This window comes from Protopterus annectens, chromosome 4.part1, assembly GCF_019279795.1.
Source record: "Protopterus annectens isolate FY-2018-M chromosome 4.part1, PAN1.0, whole genome shotgun sequence".
Classification (NCBI taxonomy): Eukaryota; Metazoa; Chordata; order Ceratodontiformes; family Protopteridae; genus Protopterus; species Protopterus annectens.
The window spans coordinates 435,730,329-435,749,162 of NC_056734.1; the positions used below are offsets into that span (position 1 = coordinate 435,730,329).

The 18,834-nt window shown below is 44.3% G+C and overlaps 1 protein-coding gene across 2 annotated transcripts in view; it reads left to right on the forward strand.

Moving 5' to 3' along the window:
- CUL3 (cullin 3) overlaps positions 1-18,834 on the forward strand; it is a 2,974,786-nt gene that overhangs the window by 1,021,580 nt on the left and 1,934,372 nt on the right. For both annotated transcript variants that reach the window (XM_044070245.1, XM_044070246.1), the window contains exon 6: positions 5,607-5,835. In XM_044070245.1, coding sequence (XP_043926180.1) covers positions 5,607-5,835 — 229 coding nt within the window. The remainder of the gene's footprint in view (positions 1-5,606; positions 5,836-18,834) is intronic.

Below are 18,834 nucleotides of genomic sequence, written 5' to 3' on the forward strand. Positions count from 1 at the left end.
CTCAGATTTGGATATGGACCGATTGGTGCAGAGGCTCTTACGGGCACCAGGCCTTGCTAAATTGTTGTCAGCTCCGGCCCTAGCGTCTGAACCGAAGACCACTACCCCGGTTTGACTGCTCCTCCTCCAAGCCATACCGGACCTTCGGAGCCGGAGGGGGCCGACCTGTTGATCGTGGAGCCTTTGGAGCGGAGACGCACTCCAGTATCCTCGGCGCCGACCGGGGACTCTAGGAGCCGACACTCTCCTGTCGGCCCCAGAGAGGATAGTCTCACTGACTTGTTGGTGCAGACTCTTCCTCTCGGGGCTTCGGCTTGGATGAGCTTGGCTCCTACCTCCGGCTCAGAGCCCATGGCCTCGGTGCGGGAGGGGCTGGCAATTCCTTCGGGTCCATCCACTTCTCATCGGAGCCGTGATGCCTTCGAAGCCATGAGGAGAGCCTTATCCCCAAAGACATATTCGAAACCAGGTCTGGCTTCCTCTTGCCCCAAAGTGCCTGTGTCCGCTTCTGCATCTATCGTCCAGACTAGGCGTAGAGATGCTGAGCCTCAGGTAGCCCCACAGGGCGCCCCCTGCTCTTCTGAGACCTCCCCAGAGGCTCCACTGAGGAGGTTCCCAGAAAGATATTGTGCAAGAGGGGACACTTGGATTCCCCACTGGAGTCTTTGACATTTGACACTGACTTGGATGAGTCAGAAGGGTCCCCACTTTCCCCCTCTGAGTATATCTCCTTTGCGGAGATACTCAAGATCCTTAGGCAGAGGGGTGATTGGCAGTCCAAAAGCCACTGAGGACGAGTCCATTCTCCTGAAGGCTTTCGGGTCTCAACCTTCCACCTCTTGGGTGTCTCTGCCCTTCGATGAGCTCATGCAGCTGGTCTGTCGGAGGGCATGGGAGTTACCGGAGTCCATGGAGCCTGGTCCTCGGAGACATAAGAAGTTTATTTCTGCTCCTGTAGATAAATCCTTTTTGTGTAAAGGCGTCCCTGTTGATGCCATGGTGGTGGCGGCGGCCACCAAAAAGGAGATGTCTGAGACTTCCTCGTCTATCCATCCTCCTAACAGAGAGCCCAGGATCATAGATAGATATGGAAAACGCATGTTTAGTTCAGCGACTTTTACACTCAGATCCCTGAACTATTTGACCCATTTCACTAGGTTGCAAAGAGATCTCCTTAAGCAGTTGGAAGATGCTCTTCAGGGTACTGTAGCTGCAGGGGCTTCTGATAAAGTTGCTGCCCAGCTTGCTACCGTAAATTCCATTGTGAACTTGTCCATGAATCTCATATCATATGCAGCTGATGGGACGAGTAGGGCAAGTGGGGACAGGAATTGCTCTCAGAAGACATTCCTGGATGCGCTTGTGTTCCTTCGCGGAGTCCTTTAAGTCTTCATTTGTGAACACCCCTTTTAATGGCTCATCTCTCTTTGGGCCTAAAGTGAAGGAAACTTTGACCAGTTGTGAGCAGGAGGGAAAGACTCTGTCTGCCGTCGGAGTCCGTTTTTCTACCCCTACTCGGCCTTACCCCAAAGGCCAAAGGGGAGGAAAGATGTGGTTCTGAAAAGCCCAAGGAGCCTTTCAGGAGACACTTGGTGAACCCCCCTCTAGGGGCAGAGGGAGGGGGTAATAATGGAAGATGCCGCCCTCGCGGCAGAGGGGGTCCGCAACACCAGGGTGACAGAGATCACTTCTCTGGTCAACCCTATCAGCGCTCCTGAATGGAGGCCTGACTGTCCTGCTCTGGAGGCAGTCAGGGGTCATTTATCATTGCACCCAGACGCCTGGCAAGATGTAACAAATGACAGCTGGGTACAAAGTATTTCCAGAGGGTATTTCATAACATTCTCCACTCCACCCCCACCCGCAAGGAGAATCCCGGGCGTTCCACCCAGTTACAGGGAACAAACAACTATAGAGGTCCACAAGTTGCTAGAAAAAAGTCATCCAGCCAGTCCCAGCAGACCAAACAGGATCCGGAACTTGCTCAACATTCTTTTTGGTTCCAAAGAAAACAGGGGACTGGAGACCCATTTTGGACCTCATCAGACTCAACCAATTTGTGAAGAAAGAGGAGTGGTCACGCTAAAGTCTATACTTCCCTTTTTAGGGAAAGACAATTGGATGTGCTCGATAGATCTCAAGGATGCATACTACAACATAAAAATGGCCAGGCCATCCAGAGATCACCTGCGTTTCTGGCTGGGAGCCAATCATTATCAATTTCGAGCCCTGCTTTTTGGTCTCACTACAGCCCCCAGAGTGTTCACCAAATGCATGGCAGTGGTCACGGCTCACCTGAGGCATCTAGGATTCCAGGTGTTTCCATACCTAGGCGATTGGCTCCTTACCTCCACCACCAGGCATCAACTGATTCAGGCAAGGGAATACACCCTGACACTCTGCAATCACTTAGGCATTACAGTCAACTAAGAAAAGTCTGCCTTGTCGCCATCGCAGCATATTGGTTTTATAGGGGCAGAGTTAGACACTTCAACCACCACTCTACGACTACCAATTGAGAGAGTCTTTCTCCTTCGCCAGCATGTCAGCTCATTGGTATCGAAAGACAGAGCACCAGCCGCAGAAGTTCTAAAAGTATTGGGTTTGATGGCTGCAGCGATCTTGGCCATACCATTAGCAAGGATGCATATGCGGATTCTTCAGTGGCTGCTGTTCACTCAATGGTCTTATCAGGAACTCCCAATGAGTCACGATTTTAATTACGAACTCTTGCAAGAGAGATCTCCAGTGGTGGTTGATGTCTCTGCATGTAACCATAGGACGCCCGTTTGTACTACCCTCTCCAATAGCCACTGTGACCACGGATGCTTCCCTGATAGGGTGGGGGGGACATTTTCAGGGAAAGACTGCCCAAGGCACATGGACAGATGAAGAGTCACATCTGCATATCACTGTTCTGGAGATGAGAGCAGTACATCTGGCATTGCAGTACTTTCTGGACTATCTTCCTCTAGGAACGATTGCAGTTCAGACAGGCAATATGTCAGTAGTCTGTTACCCCCTTTGCCGAGAAGCCGTCAGAGTTTGGCAGTGGGCTGTCTCCTCCCAGCGCTTTCTGTTGGCAACGCACATCCCGGGGAGATCCAACGTGATAGCAGACAAACTGAGCAGGGCAATCTTGTTGCCTCAGGAGTGGTCCCTCAAGAAAGAGATTGCGGACAGGATTTTCTGCAAATGGGGCCAGCCTTGCTGCGATATTTTTGCCAGTCACATCAACGCGAAATGCAGAAGTTACTTTGCCATGATTTCCTCTCTGGGAGAACCCCCAAGAGACGCACATGTACACAATTGGCCCCCGGGTCTCCTCTATTAATTCCCTCCTGTCCCGTTGATACCCAGATTTGTACAGAAAGCAAACTCTCTGGGAAGGACCATCATTCTTATAGCTCCTCATTGGCCTCGGCAGATTTGGTTCCCATTTCTTCATCATCATCTTTTGAAGGTTCCATGGATTCTGGACCCAGTTCCGGACCTTCTGACATGTCCGTCGGAGGACCTCCATCCTTCCCTGCAGTCACTGAAGGCCAGCAGCTTGGCTGCTCCAGTTCCCCTCATAGCCAGGCTTCATAACTTTTCTAATGAGACAAAACAGATCCTTTTGTCTTCCCATAAGCCATCCACCAGAAGATTATATCGTAGTAAGTGGAAGATATTTTCCATATGGGCTTCTAAGCAGAACATTGATCCTTATCAAGCCCCCTTGTTATTCATATTAGAATTCTTGACTGATATTTAATAAAGGAGCGGTAGTGGCAACAATTCGGGTTCAGTTGGCTGCTATATCAAACTTTCATCTCTGAGCTGACGGGCTAAACATAATGTCCCACAAATTGTCCAAGGCCTTTCTCAAAGGAACCTTTCACATGAGGCCTCCAGTGAAAACTCCTTATTCTCCTTGAAATCTAAACTTTATGCTGTCTCATGTAATTCTTCCCCCGTTTGAACCAGCATCATCTTATGATTTCAAATTTTTATCGTGGAAAACCATATTTCTGGTAGCTATTACTTCTGCCCGCAGAGTGTCCAAGCTTTATCTATCAGCCCTCCTTATCTGATTTTTCATGCTGATAGAGTATCTCTTAGGACAAACCCCTCCTTTTTGCCCAAAGTTTGTTCAGAATCCAATATCAACCAAGTCATTGAGTTACCAGTCTTCTTCCCTATCCATTCCAATAAATTGGAGTATATGCTGCACAAACTTGACGTTCACAGACAGCTCAGATTTTATTTGGACAGAACAAAAGATATTAGAAAGTCAGACCAGCTTTGTGTCATTCTCTGAAGCCAGAAAAGGTAGACCAGTGGCTAAAACAAAGCTTTCTAAATGGCTATCCGATTGTATCACCTTTCTTTATTCAGCTGCTAATATGCCCTTACTACACAAGATTAAAGCTCACTCAACCAGAGCAGTTTCTACATCTTCTGCATTCCAAGCCAAATTGCCTCTTGATAACATTTGTGCTGCAGCCACTTGGTCTAAACCTCATACCTTTATCACTGATTACAAAGCGGATAAGGCCTCCAGGGACAGGGCTTCCTTCGGATTACGATCCTGAAGAATGTATTCCCATGAACCATCTGAGATTGAGGGTGCTAGGGATGCTACCCATCAGTAAAGAATGAACGACGAGATTGAACAACTTCACATTAAGAAGTTATGTACTCACCGTAATGTTCCATGTGAGTTGTTCCATCTCGCCTTCATTCTTACGTCCCTCCCTTCTTCCCCCACCTGGCTGATAGTTGACCTAGAGGTTGGTCTCTACCTGATAGTTGACCTAGAGGTTGGTCTCTACCTGGTTGCTCAATTCTTCTTCCTCTCCATGGGAGGGTAGTTCACTTGTATGGCTATAGTACATGCAGCAGACAAGATCGGAGGTAATTCCAGCAGTGCATCATGGGATAAGGGGCTTGGTCTCGAGCTGCTGGTAAACCTCGAGCTTTGCAAACGGCCATATCGGAGCCGATGGATCGGTTCCAAATCCATCAGTAAAGAACGAAGGTGAGATGGAACAACTCACATGGAACGTTATGGTGAGTACATAACTTCTTATTGTAGCTGGAGGCAAGCTAGTTTAAGGTGTATCTTGAGGGGGGAGATGGATGGAATAGAGGGGTCAAGTTAGAGGTAAATTTATGAGCCAGTAGGTTTGCTTATATCTTCTGCCTTCAGCATTCCATAACAATATCTCTCGCAAGAGAATACTTGATTTTGATGATGTAGCTGAGGTTTACTGATATAGGGCTTTTTTACTGGGCGAAAAAAATTCACTGTTCTGTGAGTCACTCTTAGGAGTCATTTAGTATTTTGTGATTCTCTGTTTAGTTTTCTATCTTTCATGACATAATTATGTATGCACATTTGTGTATATACACGCATGTGATTTGTGTAGAGAAAATGTTGATTGTACAAGTGTTTGTAAATATATATATATATATATATATATATATATGTGTGCATTGTTTGTGTGTATACACACATGTTTTATGCAAGATATACATCTAAAACTGATTTTTTTCAAGATGCAGCATTTTTAATGACTGATATTGGCTAATATTGTTTTTTGTTTCTTCCCCTGTGCTAGATGGAAAGTCAAAAGTTCTTGGCTGAAAACAGTGCTTCTGTGTACATAAAGAAAGTAGAAGCTAGAATTAATGAAGAAATTGAACGAGTAATGCACTGCCTTGACAAGTCAACAGAAGAGCCTATAGTTAAAGTTGTTGAGCGGGAACTTATTTCTAAACACATGAAGACTATAGTAGAAATGGAAAATTCTGGACTAGTGCACATGCTAAAAAATGGCAAGACTGAAGGTAAAATTTGTTGTTAAATACGTTCATATTAGCTAAGAACTATGACTAAATTTAGTTTGAATAGTCTTGCTTTACACTTTTCTTTTTTTTTTTAACCATGTCCTGCCTATCGCTGAGTTCCAGTTGTTGGTAACACTATATGAGATGGTAAAATCTGACGTTTTATTTGGTGTGCAGTTTCAGCTTTAAGTTGCAAATATACATGTACAGTAAACAGTAGTAACAAATTAGAATACGACATTAATACCAGTTAATGCAAACAATTATGTAGCATGTCATTAGGCTATCATCCAAAGGCTAGTTCTTTTATGGTAGCTCAAGTTTTGAGTGACTGCTTAAAACAGCTGAGTGTTGGGGACTCGCCACCCAACTTGGTAACAGGTTCCATAAATGTGGCCCCTTATAAGCAAAGAAGTTTCTAAGAGCAACTTTTCCTTTGCTGCCAGCAGCTCACTGATGGCAGAGTATATAGGGTATGGTATGACTGCCATCAGGTTTGCAGGTCCTGAAGGGCTAGATGAATCAGGACTAGTATTTTACAGAGAATACCAGACTTAACTAATAGGCACGAAAAGGCTATGTAGAAGAAGCATAACATTCTGATATTGAGATGCCTGCATCAGTTGTAGGTAGTTAAGTACTGAGTCGAACACTGATTTACTGGGTGTTGCAGTAGTTCAGGTGATAGGAATCCAAGGTGTGGACCACCACTTGGAGCAATACAGATGTATAAGCTGCTTTAGTGTGTACAGTTTAGTGTAAGCAGGAAGGTTTAAATGACATTATTTGGTGTTTCATTGTTCGCTTGCTGTTAACAGTATCCATCTCTTATGCACTTTGAACATGCACTACATTTTGTTAACAGTGTTGAAATAACAGGGGGCAATATAGATGCATGTGAATCTGTTAAAAGTGGTGTGAAAAGCTGTGGCAACCATCTTGAAGGTGTTAAGCTTCAGTTCACTAAAGGTCATCCATTTGTGGAGCCATACCAGATCTGCTCTTTCCTTTTTAGACATAAGACGTCTGTGGAGAGAACTAAAACCTGCATTTTGTCAGCAAAACAGTAATGGATATCTCTGAGAAGAAACATCTGCACAACTAACAGACCTAAAATGAAAAAAATTGACACACCATATGTAAGAGAAAAGACATAGAAAGGAAACAAAACTAAGACTGCACTTTGTTTTTACTGGAAAGATAGAAAATAGTCCAGATCTCCTACTTTTCTCAAAAGGACTCCACTTCCAAATCTCCTACTTTGAATGCCATTCAAGCAAAGGGTAAAAGGATTACACAGACAAAACCATTCAGTAAAATCTGCAAGACTCATCCAAGGTAGAGCCTTCAGTGTGCAATTACCTTAAAACGCCTGTAGTGGAGGCCTGTGGGATATGTACAAATGACCCCCTTAAGGACTTACCAGTGTTTCAGCTGCATGGCTTCCACATGCCCATGACTTTTTTTTTTTTACGTATTTGTGTGTATTCAGGCCAATAAAAACAAACCCCAGTAGCTGTAGACATGTCATATTTTGGACTTTTTGTGACCTCATCAGTACTGCATAAGTGGATTTATTGGCTGTATTTTAGAAATACAGCCTTTAACACCTTGCCTGATGCCCATAAATATTAAGATGCGTGCAGAATATTCCAAGCAACATAGAAACAATGGGTAAAAAGTTTCCACGGACAAAACCATTCAGTTAAAACTGCAAGAAAGACTCAGCCTAACTAAATTCTTCACTGTGAGAAATGTATATGAGAGATCTGATAGCTTTTGAATATGATGCAAACATTGATTCTTCCCTTTCCCCTAGTTGTTGCAACATTTTGCCAAATTGAAGTGCTTTATTTTTCCTCTGCTGCAATAATTTTGTGAGAGTTTCCTCTAAAATCTCTGTAGTACCATTTAATTGCTGTTATGATCATGACTAGCCACTAACTTATTTTGCTGCAGTATCAGTATAACCTACATATTCTGTTGATACCTGCTGAGCAGTTGTCTGGGGGGAAATGTAATGCCCGTTAAATAATTCAGGCAACATTATCTGCCTTCATGTATAGCTACTAATCACAATTTCTGTAGTTTTGAGAGAAAATGTTCATTGAGAAAATTGTTGAACAGTTTTATTAACTTTCTTTTGCAATTTTAAGTTTCTGAACTTAATTTCAAGAGATGAGAGAAAGGGAGGTTGTAATTTTCCCCTGCACTCTGCAGCTTTGTTAAAACTTCTTTTTACTACATGTTGCACCTTTTCAAATGCAGGTGCTGGCAACATATTTTTCAAGTATTTTAAAATGCTGAAGGAAAAAAAAAACAACTGTACTGACCTGAGCATTCCTGATAGGAAAAATGTCTGTTTACATTGTGGTTTGAACTGAACATGCCTGCCTTCATTTTTATGACGTAATTCTTAGTCTGTAACTTACAGTTCCATCCTGTTTTGAAGGTGCTTTTATTATAGTCTCTGAAGGTAAGTAGTGGAATTTTTAAAAACTGCTCATCACCTTAAGTCGAATCTGACACTTTAGTGTGTGCTGGATAAGTAATGGGGTTTTTACATATTAAGTGCTCATCACCTTAACTTACACCTGACATTAGTGTGCGTGTGTGTGTGTGTGTGTGTGTGTGTGTGTGTGTGAGAAGTAAAGTAATAGAATTTTTACTCTGTCACCTGAACTTAAATGTGATCGGTTGGGTTATCTTATTGCATGATTTCTTGGGATAATTTAGGGTGAGGGCAGGCAGGGCAGTCAGTAGATGTCCTTCCTTATCAGTGTTGCAGTGCTCTTTACTCTTGGGATATGCTGCAAAGGTTAGTCTAACATCCGGACAGTATACCAAAGCCTTTGCACCTTTTTGGTATCATGCGTCAGACGTGTGCTCTACTTGCAAGGCATGTGGTACATATGTGACATACAGATGCCTAATCTTCAAAACTTCTTTGCTGTCCATCCAAATGCAACTACTGATTTCAGTCTGTACACCTTCTGCCGAGCTGATTCTTCTACCAAGCCTGTTACAGATGAGTGCCCCCTTTGGAGCGCCTTCCTTTCCTTTTTTTTTTTCCTTATAGCTTTTTTTCATGTCATCTGAGAAGGAAAATGTGAGTTTAGGAGGAAGATTACCCATATAGACAAACACAAGAAGTGCTTTTTTGCTTGGGTACTATGCACAGCCTTACTCCGTGTGGTATCAGTAAGGCTTTTGTCCCTAAGACACTCCACTGCCATTTGTCTTCCCTTGCGATTTATTTTGAAAACCATCATCTGTAGTTACCGATAGATGGTACTATGGCTGAATCTGTCCACCCTGAAGTTCAACTACTTCTTAAGAAAATAGCTAAAAAGCTTATTCTGAAGCTGCTGCTGTCCAGCCTCCACCAGACGTTACTCTCTGCTTGGATGAAGAACCCGAAGACTGACATTAATTTTAGTTCCCCTCTGCTGCAACCCAGTTAGAGGCCGACACAGAGCTACCTACTTGCATATGTTCTTCGTGTTTCACTGTTGCAGTCATTACATTTGGGTAAACTGCTGGCAGGTTGCCCTCAGTCGGCCTGAATTCCAAAGTCTTGGGTCCTGTGTCTGCTGCTGTCTTCTCTTCCATGACGTCAGGTCGTCAGGGGTATAAAACATGCCACCAACGCCAATTCCTTCAGTCTTTCTTGCCGCGCGGTGCCCGATGCAGAAGCATTTCGCAAGTGCCGGTCGGCCGACTACTGAAATATTCGAGTTTAAGTTTCAGAACCGAAGTCTTCACTAATGCCAAGTACCCCGTTGCGGAAACTTTTTTCTTGCTTTTTACCGATGTCAGAAAAAGTTAATAATTGTATTACTTGTGGGAAGCAAATACCTCATAAGGATTTCCATTTATACTGTATTCCTTGCCTAGGCCTTGATCCCAATGTGCCTGGCTGTCGGTTTTGTGCTAGATTTAACCAACACACTATTAAGCGTCTGTATATTTTTGCATCAAAGTATTTTGGAAACAGATTTAACTACCCAGAAATGTTGTCTGATAGCAATCCGACTACCGGAGTACATAACGCAAAGAAAAGGAAAGTGAAAGGCAGTCGAGATCCAAAACAGACGAAGCTTCTCCTAAGCCAGTCGCTGGTACTCAGTGATGCGCCTTCGCAGCCCCTGATACCCGCTACCTTCGAGTTGCAGGCCTCTGCCGACACCGATGTGGAGTCTGGCATGCCGCAAGATACTCAAGGTATTGGATCGACAGATGTATCTCCCACGGATGGGTCTGGAGCCGCTGAGCAGGCACCGGCTTCTGAGGATGTATTCAGACCTCAACATTTGTACATCAAACCGATGACAGCTGCAAAACCAAAGACAAAAGCAACTTCTAAAACTAAAAAACCGACGCATGAGCCACATGCACAGGCCTCCATGCCTAAAAAACAGATGATCAAAATGACTGAAGACCTCATTACCTTGATCAGGGGTACCCATCCCCCTCCAGATAAGAAGCCTAGGCAAGACACTGAATATGAATCTTCAGATCAGGTTTCTATTTCTTCTGATTCTTCTTCTGATCAGGAATTATTTTTACCTCCCTATGAGGATTCCGATGCTGACGAGTCTATTCCATCTGCATCTCCTCCTGAGGATTATTTATTTGGAGAAACCTTGCATGCTTTGAGGGAGCATTTTCACTGGGAGAGTCAAGACATCTCAGAATCAAAACAGGCTCAGGGATTTCCTTCTCCTTCAGCACAAGCCTTTAGCCATTCCCCCTGTTTTAGACATTGTGGATGATGTGTTTTCGGAGTCAAGCTTGACCCCTGACTCCTTACCTCCGGCTCCCAGCAAGCCGACCGATATTACAGGGTCCCTGACAAGCATAAATTTTTATTTAGAAACCCTGCTGCTGATCCTGAAACTATTTCACAAGGTCCAAAGGGAGTTAAGGCCTCAACAGCAAAAAACCCTACCCCCTCTGACAGAGATTCTAGGGCACTGGACAGATGGGGAAAAAAGGTTTATACATCTGCAACCTTGGCAACCAGGGCCTTAAACTGTCAATTTCATATGCTTAAGTACCAGCAACATGTTATGAGATTGCTGAAACAGAAAATGATGTTGATTTCAGAATGTGCAGAAAGTAAAGACTTGCAGGAATTATTGCATGCTGCTGAACAAGTTGGAAGGCTTACTTTGCAATGTGGTTTTGATTCTTTGGAGGCCTTTTGCAGGGCCACAGTTACTGGATCTGTGATTAGGAGGCATGCCTGGTTAAAGAAACAAAATTTGCCTGACCATGTTGAAGCTAAAATGCTAGATGCACCTTTACAACATGATTCTCTGTTTGGTATTAAGGCAGAGGAGGTTTTAAAGAAAATGGAAGACCAAGCTAAGTCTATGCAAACTGTTAAAGATTTCTTACAAGTGCAGCCACCCAGATTCAGTAGACACTGGCCTACAAAAAATTGGTGCTTTCCTGTGTCAGACAGAGCTCAAAGGGGCAAATCCAGATGCCCTAAGGGTTCCAGATACTGGGTGCAAGACTCATACAGGTCAAAGCAATGGGGCGCATCCACCTCCAAATCTGGAGGAGATGAAGCGCAAACCTACAGAAAGCAATCCCAATGACTTCCCTCTGCCTACACTAAGCACTTATCTTTTGGCAGCATCCATAGGGGAAAAATTAGCACTTTTTGCTCAAAATTGGCAGTTAACACAGGACAAGTAGGTACTAAACATCGTATCACATGGATACAGATTCCATTTCCACACACTGCCCATGACAAATGGTTGGCCAGATCTGCCAAAAAATGAATGGGCAGAGGCACTGAAACAGGTTATGTCCCTCATGGATGATGGGGGCCATTCAAGCAGTACCAGAACAGGAAAAAGGACAAGGTTTTTACTCGACTGTTCCTGGTACCCAGAAAGGACAAGGCCTGGCAGCCAATACTGGATTTATCGATTTTGAACACATACCTGGACATTCCAAAATTCATAATGCTCACTTTGCAGCAGCTTCTGCCCATGCTGGGCAAGAATGCTTGGCTGGTGACGTTAGACCTAAGAGTCATACCTGCATGTCCCAATAAGACAGCCGTGCAGAACATACCTCAGATTCAAGGCTGGCTTAATGCATTACCAATTCTCTGCACTGCCTTTTGGCTTATCTGCTGCGCCCAGGTTTTTACAAAGTGCCTGGCACCAGTAATTGCATTTTGCAGATGAAGTATTCAAATATATCCTTACCTGGACGACTGTCTCATTCAAGTAGAGAGCAAGAACACTTTTCTACGACACCTGGCGTTTGTGAAAAGGCTTCTAACATGCCTAGGGTACACAGTAAACGAAAAGAAATCACAACTGGTACCCTCTAAAAAGATAACATTCCTGGGTGCAAGCTTGAATACAACTGCCCAGATGGCTTACCTTACGCCAGTCAAAGACAACTGACTACTTACTTCAAACTGATGGCAACAACAGCACAGTCTTCTGCAAGACAAATTCTGCAGGCTCTGGGCTTCATGGCATCCTGCATCCTAGTAATTCCATATGCCAGACTGCATATAAGGAAACTTCAATGGTACCTAAAAAGTTTATGGAGTCAACATTGTCACAGTCTGGAAACAATGATTCCTCTCATTCCCTGCCTGCAACAGGAGTTTCTGTGGTGGGCAAAGGCTTGTCACCAAAACATGGGACGGCCCTCCACTCTACCCCCTGCCAGCCAAACCTTAACAGCAGACTCATCAGATATTGCCTGGGGGGCCCACAGGGCAGGAAGATGCATTCAGGGCATATGGGCACCAAAACAAATGCATCTACATATCACCCAGAAAGTGATGCTAGCTGTTCAAAATGCCCTAACAGCCTTCAAGGACTTACTTCATCCAGGACTACTACTGATAGACGGACAAAACCACAGTCATGTGGTATATAAACAAGCAAGGGGGCACACACTCATACCCCCTTTGCAGATTAGCCATGGCACTGTGGAGCACAGCATTGACCTGCCAAATACATCTTCAAGCTCAATTCCTGCCAGGAAAACAAAACACTCTGGCAGACGATTAAAGCAGAAACCTTATGGATCCTCACGAGTGGAAACTAAATCCACAAGTCTTCAGCATGATGATAGAGAAATGGGGGAGCCCAGACATAGATCTATTTGCCTTTCCTCAAAATTATCAATTGAAAAGATTCTACACAAGGACTTATCACAGACAAGCATGGAAAGTGGACACCCTATCCTTCAGTTGGAAAAACCTATCAATTTACGCCTTTCCTCCTATGCCTCTTTTATCCAAGGTCCTCCTAAAAGTCAGACAAGAGAAGCCAAAAATGATATTAATTGCCCCGGACTGGCCCCGCCAATACTGGTACTCAATCCTAAGGAGCTTGTCTCAATACCCAGCTTGGACCTTGCCTCAAAGACCACAACTACTGTCCCAGCAAACCAATCAGATCCTGCGCAATCAACTACAGACCCTGAACCTGACAGCATGGCTAATCATGTAATTATACAAACGACACCTCTCAGTAAAGCTGTGATGGATGTCATTTTGGAAGCCAGAAGGCCTAGCACTAGAAAATCTTACGCTGACAAATGGAAGAGATTCTGTGCTTGGAATCAAGCACAAGGAACTGATACAGCAGAGCCATGTATTCCTCCGATATTACAATACTTAACTGAGATGCTTGACAAAGGCCTATCTTTCTCATCAATCAAGATCCATGCCTCTCCCATTTCGGCTCATTACAATACAGAGCCACCAATCTTTTCTCATCCTTTACTAAAGCAATATCGTAGATGAGCCAAAAATTTAAGTCCTCCTAGAAGATCACCATTACCTGCATGGGACCTCAATTATGTGTTGGAAAAGCTCACCCTGCCTCCATTTGAACCAGCTACTACCGCTGATATAAAGTTCTTATCATGGAAGACAGCTCTGCTACTAGCAATTACTTCAGCAAAAGAGTTTCAGAGCTACAGGCCCTCATGGCTGTAGAGCCTTTTATCATATTGTACCCAGACAGGGTGTCTCTGAGGACTAATCCTACTTTTATGCCTAAGGTGGTTTCCAGTGTGGCTCTTAGCCAAACAATTCATCTGCCAACTTTTTATCCAAATCCGCAGAACAAAGGGGAGAGAATTCTGCATTCCTTGGACGTACACACACAGCTAAGATTCTACTTGAGCAGGACTAAAGCTGTAAGAAAAACTGAGCAATTACTAGTGTCATATGCTGCAGGATCAGAAGGAAAGGCTATTTCAAAGCATCCAATTTTAAAGTGGATAAGCCACTGCATCTGTTTCTGCTACTTAAACCATGGTAAACCTGTGCCCAAGGGCATTAGGTCTCATTTCACCAGGGCTGCAGCTAATTCAGCAGCCTTTCTCAGAGGAGTACCAACCAAAGACATTCTAGAGGCTATTTAGAGTTCTGTTCACACCTGTACAAAGCACTACCATTTGCCTCTCTAAGTCCAGGGCAGGCTTTGCCACTGCAGTGCTGCAGGGTATTATAGCCGCACCTAATGCTATTTAGCTCCAGCCTCCCAACCATAGCTTTGGGATTCTACCCAAATGTAATGACTGCAACAGTGAAACACAAAGAACATAGTACAGTTGTGTACACTTACCATAAATGTAGATGTTTGAGTGTATTCACTGTTGCAGTCCAGGTTACCCTCCCGCCCATCCCCCTGTCATTCTATTGTTTACCTTTCCTTCTCTATCTTCTACAATCTATGTGGTGTATTTGCTTGTAGATGAAGGTAAAGTTTATATTGATGCATGTATGTATGTATATATATATATATATATATCTATACACACACACACACATATATATAGATATAGATATATATAGATATATATATAAATATATATATATATATATATATATATATATATATATATATATATATATATTTATATTTAAAATATTGCTACGTTTTAGGAGGCACCTGACATCGGGGTCAGGAAAAACTAAAGAAAATAGTATCGGCTGCATGTTTTATACCCCTGACGACCTGACGTCATGGAAGAGAAGACAGCAACTAATGCAAGACCCAAGACATTGGAATTCAGGCCGACTGAGGGCAAACCTGCCAGCAGATTACTCAAATGTAATGACTGCAACAGTGAATACACTCGGAACATCTACATTTATGATAAGTGTACACAACTGTACTGTCCACTGAGGCTGTGCATAACTTTGGTACAAATCTCGAGGGAGAACCACTGCTGGTTACATCTGAAGGGCCTAGAGGAGTTCCCCAAGATGTTCATCATGCATACAGCTGCAGTCATAAGATGGGTTTTCCTGCCATCAGGCGGGTCCTCGGTCGGCCGAATTCCAAAGTCTAGGTCTGGCGTCTGTTGTCGTCGCTTCCTTCCTGACGTCAGTGCGACAGGGGTATAAAAGATCCAGCCGACGCCATTTTCTTCAGTCTTTCTTGCCGCGCGGTGCCCGAAGCAGAAGCAGTTCGCAAGTGCCGGTCGGCCAGCTCCTGAGATTATGAATATTTTTCAACCGAAGTCTTCTTGAAAGCTAAGTACCCCGTTGGGGAAACTTTTCTTGCCTCAGACCAATGTCAGACAAAGTTAGTAATTGCATTTCTTGTGGGAAGCAAATACCGCATAAGGATTTTCAGTCCCTCTGCATTCCTTGCCTAGGCCCAGACCACGACGTCTCGGCCTGTCGTTTTTGTGCTACATTCAACAGACGCACTATTAAGCGTCGGGCGGAGTTCGCCCAGCACTATTTTGGCAAAAAATTTAATTATATTATGTCGTCGGATACTCCGACTCCAGTTTTGAGTAAAAGACGCAAAGATAAGGACCGACATACGAGGTCCGCGACTTCTACCGACACCACGCCAAAGCCGACTACAGGTGGTCCGGTTCTCAGTGAGGCGCCTACGCAGCCCCTGGCTACCGACTACACTTCATTGGTGGTGTCTTCTGTGCCCGAGGTTGCAGGCTCTTCGGCCCACACCCCGACTACAGTTACCGAAGCCACTATTGGCGGTGAAACTCAGAGTTTAGATAGTCCTGCCACCTCTCAAGGTGTCTTCAGGCCTTCCTCTTCTTTTTCCATCAAGGCTTTCACTAAGTCTAAATCAGCCATGCATACTAAAAGACAAGCTCCACAGGGCCCTTCTCAAGGCTGCATGCCTAAAAAGGAGTTGCTCAAAATGGCTGAGGATGTGATTACTCTTATTAGGGGTTCTCAACCGCCCCCGGACAAGAGACCCAGGGTGGAGGAAGAATTCCCCTCCTCGGACCAGGCCTCCATTATTTCAGAACATTCTGAAGACCAGGAACATTCTTACTCCCCTTTTGAAGATTCTGATGCAGAGGAGTCCATTCCCCCCCCCCCCCCGAGGATTACTCTTTTGGGGAAACCTTACATACCTTGAGGGAACACTTCCACTGGGAAGGCCAAGAGTACTCAGACTCCAAGAAAAGGCTTAGGGATTTCCTCTTGCTCCCTCAGCACAGGCCTCTGGCTATACCTCTTGTCTTAGACATTCTAGATGACGTGTATTCGGAGGCCTGCCTTAACCCAGATTCTTTACCTCCAGCTCCAGTCAAGCCTGACAGATATTACCGGGTTCCTGACTCACACCAATTCCTATACAAAAGCCATGCGGCTGACCCAGAAACTATATCAGAGGGTCCCAAGGGATTTAAGGCCTCCACTGCTAAAAATCCATTACCTTCAGAGAGAGATTCCAGAGCTTTAGAGAGGTGGGGGGAAAAGGTTTACACCTCGGCCACCTTAACCATGAGGGCATTAAACTGTCAGTTCCATATGTTAAAGTACCAACAATTTCTGTTATCACAGTTGAGAAACAAAATGTCACAACCTGATCAACCAGACTTGAAGGAGTTGCAGGATTTGATACATAGTACCGAACAAGTGGGTAAGCATACCTTGCAATGTGGTTTTGATGCTTTAGAGGCCTCCTGTAGAGCTGCTGTTACAGGATCAGTCATACGTAGACATGCCTGGCTCAAAGAGCAAACCTTACCAGATCATGTCAAAGCTAAATTACTAGATGCCCCTCTGCAAAAAGATGTATTGTTTGGTGTTAAAGCTGAGGAGGTATTAAAGAAAATGGAGGAAAAGGCAAAATCAATGCAAACAGTAAAAGATTTCCTACAGGTACAACCTCCACGTTTCAGTAGAAATTGGCCTTCCAAAAATTGGTCCTTTCTAGCCACGGACAGACCCCAAAGAGGTAGATACAGGCGCCCAAGGGACAGAGGGCAATCTCAAGGATCATTTAGAGGCAGACAATGGCAAGCACCCACACAAAGAGGTGGTGAGGATAGTTCACAGCAGAACCAGTGACTTTCCCCTTTGCATGCCAAGCAAGGCTCAAATGGCAGCACCTTTAGGTGGAAAACTGGCATTATTTTCGAAAAATTGGCATATTGTCACAAAAGACAAATGGATCCTGGACATTATAGACAGAGGCTACTGATTTCACTTTCACACCCTTCCAAAAATCAGAGGCATGCCAAACCTGCCACACAATCAAAGGGCAGAGGCACAAAAACAAATTTCAGATCTCATGGACATGAAAGCTATTCAAGAGGTACCTGTACAAGAACAGGGTCAAGGTTTTTATTCCAGACTATTCCTGGTACCAAGGAATGGAAAAGATCGGAGACCTATTTTGGACCTATCCATCCTAAACACATTTTTACTCGTACCAAAATTCAAGATGCTCACATTACAGCAGCTTCTTCCCATGCTGGGCAAGGAGTCTTGGCTGGTAACATTGGACCTCAAGGAGGCATACCTGCATGTCCCAATCAGACAAGATTGCAGAAGATACCTCAGATTTCTTGCAGGTTCAACCCATTATCAATTCTCTGCATTGCCCTTTGGCTTATCTACTGCGCCCAGAGTGTTCTCGAAATGCCTGGCATCAGTAATCGCCTACTGCAGTCTTCAAGGGATACAAATATACCCATATCTGGACGACTGCCTGATCCAAGCGGACAGCAAGCACATACTTATGAAACATCTGGCGTTTGTAATAATGTTGTTGAATTCTCTGGGATACACAGTCAACAAAAAGAAATCAAGGCTAATACCCTCTAAAACAATAATTTTCCTGGGTGCCAGCTTGGATACAAACACCTGGATGGCCTACCTAACGCCATAGAAACAAGGGCAGCTAACTCAATACTTCAGAAAACTGGCAACTTTCACCAGGCTGACTGCAAGGAAAATCCTGCAGGCTCTGGTGTTCATGGCATCTTGCATCCTACTGATCCCATGTGCAAAGCTGCATATGAGGAAACTTCAATGGTACCTAAAAAACCTATGGTCTCAACACAGCCACAGTTTGGAAACAATAATACCACTAATTCCATGTCTTCAAAAGGAATTTCTGTGGTGGGCTCAAGCATGCCAAAGAAACACAGGTCTCCCATTCTGCAAGCCTCAAGCAAATCAAATCATCACAACAGACGCCTCGGACTACGCCTGGGGGGCGCACATGACAGATCGGTGCATTCAGGGCAAATGGCCCCAAAAAGAAAAGCACCTACACATCAATCAGAAGGAAATGCTAGCAGTAATAAATGCTATTATAGCTTTCAAAGACCTACTGCATCCAGGCCAGCTATTGATAAGGACGGACAACACCACAGTAATGTGGTACTTAAACAAACAGGGAGGTACCCATTCATACCCCATATGCAGGCTAGCCATGTCTCTTTGGAACATGGCTCTGGAATTACAAATCGAGCTTCAAGCACAGTACCTGCCAGGCAAGGAAAACACACTGGCAGACAACCTAAGCAGAAATATGACAGATCCACACGAATGGAAGTTGCATCCTCAAGTTTTCACAAAGCTAACTCAAGCATGGGGAGGGCCAGACATAGATCTCTTTGCCTCCCACAGAAATCACCAATTGGCAAAATTCTGCTCAAGGACCTTTCATCCACAGGCCTGGAATGTGGACGCACTCTCCTTCAGTTGGGCAA